The sequence below is a fragment of the Neodiprion fabricii genome, chromosome 4 (genome assembly GCF_021155785.1).
Source record: "Neodiprion fabricii isolate iyNeoFabr1 chromosome 4, iyNeoFabr1.1, whole genome shotgun sequence".
NCBI lineage: Eukaryota > Metazoa > Arthropoda > Insecta > Hymenoptera > Diprionidae > Neodiprion > Neodiprion fabricii.
This window is the reverse complement of record NC_060242.1, coordinates 14,735,378-14,743,451: the sequence shown is the minus strand read 5'-3', so window position 1 is coordinate 14,743,451 and position 8,074 is coordinate 14,735,378. Positions and strand designations below refer to the sequence as shown.

Genomic DNA, 8,074 nt, shown 5'->3' with positions numbered 1-8,074 from the left:
TGATATAATATACAATAAAATAAAATAAAATAAGATAAAATAAAATAAAATAAAATAAAATGTAATAGAAAAGAGAGGCAAAGTATAGACGTACGCTGTGAGAGAGCGCGCTGCGGCCCAAAGTATAGTTGTACGCTGTAGGAGAGAGAAAGAGGGGCGAAGTATAGTCGTGCGCTGTGAGTGAGAGAGACCGCTGCTGCCGTCTCCCACCCCACGCGCTGAGACAGAGAGAGAGAGCGCGCGCACACGCTGGAATAGAGAGAGAGAGAGAGAGGGAGATCGCGCGCACTATAGCAAACGAGCACTATAGCCAAAAAGTGTCGGTTTTTTGGTGTCGTTTTTTTCCGCCTAGCCCCTACGGTGAACGAGCGATAAGGAACTTCGTTCCAAAAAATATATAAAATGATAAAATTTAGATAGATTAAAGTAAAGTGAGTAGATTAAATGAAAAACTCAATCAAATAAGCAAGATAAAATAAAACAAAAATAAACTAGCACTACGCAATACTATTACTTCAGGTAATTTAATGATAGATTGGCTTTCAGTGACTCATGAATATAACACACAACACCTCTACATCCCTTTCCTATTCTATCATGACGAATAATAAAATAGTTCGGAATCTTGACAAGATCATTAGAAATTTCAGGCTTGAGCCATGCTTCAGATATGGTAATAAAATAATAAAAATGTTCGCTAAGATATGATTTGATATAATCTATATGGACCAATAACAAGTTTGCATTAAATTGACAGATTTTAAAGTACATAGAACTATCGTGCAATGTCACTGCTTTTCGAGAGTACTGTACATGATTTAATCAACCTAACTTGTCAAGATCAGCCTCCGAGGTAATACGAATAAGCTGAGATCCGGCTTGCTTTCGTGCGTAGATTTGACCCTCCCTAGACCATACATATTTGCAATTTTTGTCAGACGCGATCTTCTTAGTTTTGCGCAACAAATTATACGTGTTAGGGTGAAGAAACTCGTTGACAAAAATATTACCGAGTTTATCACACGCAAAAACATCTCTAACCGCTAATGTGCCGTGCGAACGCTTTTTCCTTATAATATGGCTGCTAATCTGAGAGGATTTAAAGAAAACGATAAATGATTTAGATGCCTCTCTGGTGTTATCCTGCTCAGGATTTTGGCTCGACGGAGGTCTGCGGGTGATTAAGCGAATGTCGAGTATGTCGGAAGCAAGTTCAGGGACACCGAGTACAGTCAGAACCTTAGTAACAACTTCTAACGGATTATTAGTAACCGTAAATGGTATACCAGCAATGGTGATCTGGGCAGAGGAGTTGACAGGTGTATTGGCTAATGAATCTCGTAAAGAATCAATTTCCCTAGTTAGTAACACGTTGCTGGCCTCTAATTGTGCTATTCTTTCACCTTGATCACTCACTGTTTTGACAATATTTTCAATGGTATTAAGTTTAGATGCCATATTAGAATTAAATGTATTCTGACAGTTAATGAAAGCATTAAGTGTTTCAACATTTTTATTTAGAAGGGCTGCTATCGAGTCTAGAGTTTTGCCCGATTGAGACATGACAGGTGTATCGACAATACAAGTCAACTGCTCTCTGATATTTTGAGAACTACTCGATGGCGTGTTACCAAGATTTTTATAGCAACAAGGACTAGAGTTTCTACTACTCGTATAGTATCTGTAACACCCTGGATGAAAACTTTTTGAGCAGTCTACACACTTGAGTTTTTCACCGGCTACAAGCCGTTTGCACTTAAAGCAAGTATCAGACATGCAACCGATTTGGTGTAATGAGAGTAACAAAAATACCAGCTGAGAGAAATGTCACAGAGACGTGGTAGAAGGTCGTGTAGATACTAATACACCGCATAAATCGCACTCACAATAGACACGCACACGCTGAAGCACACAGGAACCAAACATTCACGTAAACAGGTACTTAAAGATTAATTCCAGCTCCGGTGTAATATTTCAGAGAAATTCCTTAGCGGTCGTCCAATGGGAAGAGGAAAGGTAGCGTAGGAGTTGCAAACAGCAAAATCGTCCGTCAACTGCCAAGTCGTTCCAGTCAAGAATTATAGGTTATGGAATACCAGTCTTCGGTTAATTGCCTCGTCCCGTAGCTCAAAAGAGAGAGCAACGACGATTTTTAGCTCAAATTTTAGCGAGAGCGACGGGGGAGAAAAAAACCTGGAAGCAGAGCCCGAAAACGGGCAGGAAACAGCAGAAAATGGCCAGAACAGGAGGGTAACAGAAAGTGGACTAGACAGGTACTCACCAATCCAGAGAGCGGGGAGAGAGAGAGAGAGAGAGAGAGAGAGAGAGAGAGAGAGAGAGAGAGAGAGAGAGAGAGAGAGAGAGAGAGAGAGAGAGAGAGAGAGAGGGAGGGAGGGAGGGAGGGAGGGAGGGAGGGAGGGAGGGAGGGAGGGAGGGAGGGAGGGAGGGAGGGAGGGAGGGAGGGAGGGAGGGAGGGTGGGTGGGAGAGAGAGAGAGAGAGAGAGAGAGAGAGAGAGAGAGAGAGAGAGAGAGAGAGAGAGAGAGAGAGAGAGAGAGAGAGAGAGAGAGAGAGAGAGAGAGAGAGAGAGAGAGAGAGAGATACGATATATTGCAAGTCATTTCGTGGCTTCACAAAATAGAAAAGGAACCTCACTTACGTAAAAAGAAGATAGAACAGGCACCGAAGATGCGGTAATAAAGCGACAACTAAATCTATGGATAGCGATAATAATTCTGGGTACTACGAGAGCACGTCTTGATTCATGGAAAACTGAACGTAGAGTGTCGAGACGAGCGATGATCCTCATTTTCGTCGTGCTGCTGTCACGTGATTCTTCCTCAAATTTGCGTTATTCTAACTGGGTCAGCAGGTCGCGTACGTCTGGTCCACAGGTAGGCGGCGATAATCCCTCGCCGCTTCTTTTTCTTCTTTCTCGACGACAGGTATCGAGGTATCGGGACGTCGGAAGGTGGTCGGAGATGTTTACCCTCAGCTGTGCTGCATCGTTGGTGAGAGGGGCGGTCGTATCGCTCATGTGTTGCGATATCGAGGTAAGTAGTGTATACATATATGAGAGTTCTAATCCAAAGATGGCGGCGCTCCCTCCTAGCTCCCCCCCAACCCACGGCGATACCCGCTCCCCCCCCAACATCCGCGGCGTTAACCCCCCCTCCCCCCGCCCTTGATCATTTTCGCGGTTTGCCGCAAGATGGCTATTTTCATAGGATTTGACACACACACACACAACATAATTCCTGTCAAGACTTGTTTGGCGCCGGAAAGCCGCACATTAATCGGATAGGGTAAAAACCCGCTAGATCTATTGAAGAAATTCCAGGAAATGACCCCTGAAGGAAGGTTTAAAATGGCGTTTGGAATGCTTTTAACAATTTTTTTATTTAACATCAATTACATTTAGTTTTCTTATTCTATTCTAAATTATCTTATTCTCAATTTGGCGAGTAAAATTATACATATTATTTTCAATATCCATGTTAATTAAGCATATTATTACTCCAAAATTGACTTATACGAAGTTTTTTACAGCACCACTAATCGGATTATATTCAACGATGCGGTCATGCAAGATCATGTAGTAGGCGGAAGTGTGTGGTGGGAACGTAATGCTAGAGTCAAATTCCAATCGAATGTCCACAGGTCCACTTTTCAATGTTTCGTTCTGCTTGGAGCAATCGATGACGATAAGGGGAGCTTGGTTTATAAATTCACGCTTCGATAGCAAAGGCTCAGCTTCTTTGTTATAGTAGCTCATTTGAAACCGAACATACATATCATAGAGAATGGCGTATTGATTATTGTATATATCAAGATTCATATTTCCGTAGAGATAGCACTGTGAGTTGAGGAAGAGTTTTACATCCCTGATCCGACAATGATCAAATACGCCAGCATTTTTCAGCGGCTCGCTTCTTCTTGCAGTTTGAAATCCTAGAACGACATATCTCGGCTTCTCAAGCTGCGTCGATGTCTTGACTGACCATATATGCCGCGTTGTTGATGGGAGCATCGGATACACGTATGTTTCCCAAGAACGAAAACTCATGGATATGGCCGGATCGTTGGCGAAGTAGTTGAGTAGCTGGATTTTCGGTTTATCTGCCAGTTTGATGTAGGGCAACAACCACTCGATTTTATTTAGGGTGATTTTAAAGTTTTCCGTCGCCGAGGTCTGAATAACGGCATTCAAATCAGTGTTGGAACGTGTGAGAATTAATTCATGTTTAGTATTGACGATAACTCAACGATAATCTTCGGCGAAGCCTAGCACATAATTTAACGGTAAAACAACATCGAAATTTCCAGCGGCATCGGTTAGTTCCTTATCCCCACTCAACCACCCGGTATTCTCCAGACTATATTGCTGGCCTGGAGTCAAGGATACGTAACCCTTCATAGTGCTGGTGATGCCAACATTTTTATTCCGATCAATCTCTACACCGTTCAACTCATAGCGAACTTCCTCAAACAAATGACAAATGGCCATATTGATCAATTTCGTTACCGTCACCGCAGCCACACCATCATCCCTTGTGATTTTTCCATGAATGTGTAGAGAGCTTTTACTGGGCAGTAGACACAAGTCTTGATGTTGAACAACAATATGGATTTCATCGTTGTTCTGGAAGGTGGATGATGCAAACGGCTGATGAGCATGAATCTCAGAGTGCGCGATCGATTCGTCGAATACCACAGGCTTCTGTATTCTTATTATTTCTTCCGTGGTAACACACACAGGATGCAGCGAACACGAATTCTTATTTTCGAAAATTTCCACGTAATCGAAGACCCAGGCTCTGGAGAAACCGAACGTTCAGAGGTGTCAGTCTCGTAGGCGGTGTAAACGTTGTCAGAGGTGTCGGGCGAATGATGATTTTTGACCATGACGTTTGACTTTTATAACTTTTGCCCAACTTTCTCGTCTCAAACACGATTCCCATTATTTGAGTGATTTCACGTGTAAACGTACAGTAATCGTTTCGCCGCGAAAATTAATCAGCTCGTCGTCTTGATCGACTATTCTCAGCTGTAAATGATGTATCGACTGTACGGCGATTGGTAGGTAAATGACATTGGTAGGCACTTCAACAATCTTATATCCCGATGAAACGGTTGGGAAAAATTCGTGAATCGTGTGAGCTCGATGCTCGTTTATATACGCCCTTGTGGTTATGCTACACTCAACGCGTAAAGTATTAACCTTCAGTATGGCTACGGGTAATTCAGATTTATGAGTAACGTTTCGTGATAGCTCAACCGCCTTAAATCCCAATAATCGGCCGATCGAATCTTTGGGCTTAAAGTCTACCACATGATTGCATGTGACTTTACTGTTCAGCTCGTTGATGTTAGTTGTCAGACTAAGGGTGATGTCGAAGGGTAGCTCCTTACGCAGAAAATTTTCAATATCCTCAATTTCATAGCTTCCCGTGGGTATCGCGATGCTCTCTCTGCTGTTGTCCGCTCATTTCAGGTAAAATTTATTACACCTCTCATGAATATTGGGTATTGAATTAAATGTCAGGAACTCGCCGAGTCCGAGAACATAGTTCTTCTCTGGTGATAACTCGATTGGGGAAAATATGGAGCCTCCAGCACGGAGGATGTGCCCGACAGTATTAACGTCAACGATTCCGGCATGACTAATGCTTGCTCAAGTAACACTTGTCTTTTTATAGTTGTTCGCTGAGAATTTTGAGGTATATAAGAGGTATCATATTCTTGATACCTCTCATGATTGTATTCAACGCTACCAACACCGAGATACCTCATCAAGTCCTTAGGCGGTTTCAAATCACCGAAACTATCGAAATACACACCATGGTTACCATTTTTCTTGTACGCAACCCAATGTGGCCCTGGACCGTTTTTATCATCAAGATTAATAATTGCGGATTCTCGCATTTTGGGTCCTGATTTCGGCAGATCATTCCACATGAAAACACCACGAAAATGCGGAGTTTTCATATTTTTAGCATAGTTGCGTAAATCAATGTTGGTGAGAGCTCGGTGTGGCAGCTTTACTAGTTTTTTGCCGGACGTAAGTATAGGCCCATTCCGCTGCGGTAGGGTCGCAGGTATAATCCCTTGCCCAAAGCAATCGCCTCCATTGTTGTATTGTGCCGTTTGGTCTCGTTCATCTGATGTTTGTTGACACTAGCTTCGTTGACAGCTTTAGCTATGCCGGCAGCACCACCCGCAAGAGCCCCAGTAGCGTTTTGACCGGCCAGAATTGGAATGAGAAACGGCAGGATGCCGCCAATTTCATCAGGCACATGTATAACGCGAGGCATACGAATATTCTTCCCAGTCCCACGCGCAGCCGCACGAGCACCCGCCAACGCCGACTCGACGGCTTTATAACCCGGTCGCATGGGGACCTTTGCTGCTGTGATGATAGATTTAAGATTCACAGTTCTCTTCCGCTGTTTACTCTTCCCGCCAGTTCTAGATTTCTTCTTCGCAGCCGCTCCAAGTTTCGACCGCTTCGCAGCTAAGCCCATTCCGAGTTTAGATTTAGCTTTCATGGTGTTGGTGACTCCCCAGGCTACAGCCTTTTCACCCACACTAGCGTCCTTGGCCAAGACGCGATTCCATGCCTTCTCAGCGAGCGCTTTGTCGGCAAGATTTCTCGCTGCGGTATCGCGATTCTTTGCGTATGCAATGTCGTGGTCTTCACACGCGGCATCCAGCAGATTGATCCCCAAATCTCCACGAGCCAACCTCTTGGCCAATTTCGTTCCAGGTCCATAGTACTGATACCCTGGCACATGCAATTCAATTGGGAGATAATTGATGATTTTATTTAACAAACCACCACCGCGTTTTTTCCGTGTGCACATCCTCATAGTCGGGCAACAAGAAGCATCATGAGATTTCAAGATCAGCCCAATAAACTACCTATCGTAAATTTCGATAAAATGGTTCGACGTGGTAAGAGAAAGATAGGAAAACGACATGAAAATTGCTGCCAAATACCGTGAGAGCAATTTTTTGCGGGCCATTCAATTGCGGTAAAACTAACGCTCTTCTCGCACTCATCACCCACGGCAATGGATTGCGATTCAAAAATGTCTACGTCTATTCGAAATCTCTCGTCCAGCCAAAGTATCAATTTTTGCAAAAGTTACTAGAACCCGTGCAGGGAGTGGGTTATTTCCCGTTTCGCGAGAACGATGAGGTTGTAAAACCGGAAGATGCTCGCCCCAACTCTGTTATGATTTTCGACGATGTGGCTTGTGAAAAGCAGGATAATATCAGAGCATACTTCAGCATGGGCAGGCATTGCGACATCGATAGTTTTTATCTAATCGTAAGTCAAACGTACGCGCGCATTCCAAAACACCTAGTGCGTGACAATGCAAACTCATTGGTGCTATTTCGGCAGGATGATATGAATCTGAAACATATCTACAACGATCATGTGAACACGGACATGACGTATCAGCAATTTAAAGACTTGTGTGTATCAGCAATTTAAAGAATGATGACAATTACAGTTTTACCGTAATTGACAAGGGTAGTGAAATCAATGGGGGGCGATATAGGAAGGGGTTTGACTGCTTTATAAGCATAAACAAACATAAACTTGCACAGTTTCGTTGCAACAATCGAGCCGGCAACATGGAGAGTGCCAAGATTCGTAAGCATAGCGATACATTGAGTGAAATATCAAAAGCATCCGATGTCAACCGGCGGAAGCATAAGATGCTCAAGTTGGACTAGGACACGACCGAACAGGTTATGGGAGAGGTATTAAAGCCTTCAGTAACACCGTTGCAAGAATTGGTTGATACCTCAAGACAGCAGCAGCAGCATATTAAACGTGAAATTAAAACGGAACTACCGGATGTGACAATGAAAAAAGAAGAAGAAAAAGATGACGAGAGTACCGGGGATGATGATGATGATGATGAGGAGGATGAGGATATGGACGAGGGGAATTTCATGGATGCAAATGATCAAACACTGAAGTTTGGTGAAATTTCTACTACAAGTACGCCGGTGAAGAAAACAACGGATTTCACGGCACAATATTTGAAAATGTTCAGCTCA

At 43.4% G+C, this 8,074-nt stretch overlaps 1 protein-coding gene across 1 annotated transcript; it reads right to left on the bottom strand.

Moving 5' to 3' along the window:
* Window positions 1-822: 822 nt before the first annotated feature.
* On the bottom strand, window positions 823-1,563 carry LOC124180671. The gene has a single exon (XM_046566416.1). The coding sequence runs from the start codon at window positions 1,561-1,563 to the stop codon at window positions 823-825; it is 741 nt and encodes a 246-aa protein (XP_046422372.1).
* Between the last annotated feature and the right edge of the window lie 6,511 nt (window positions 1,564-8,074).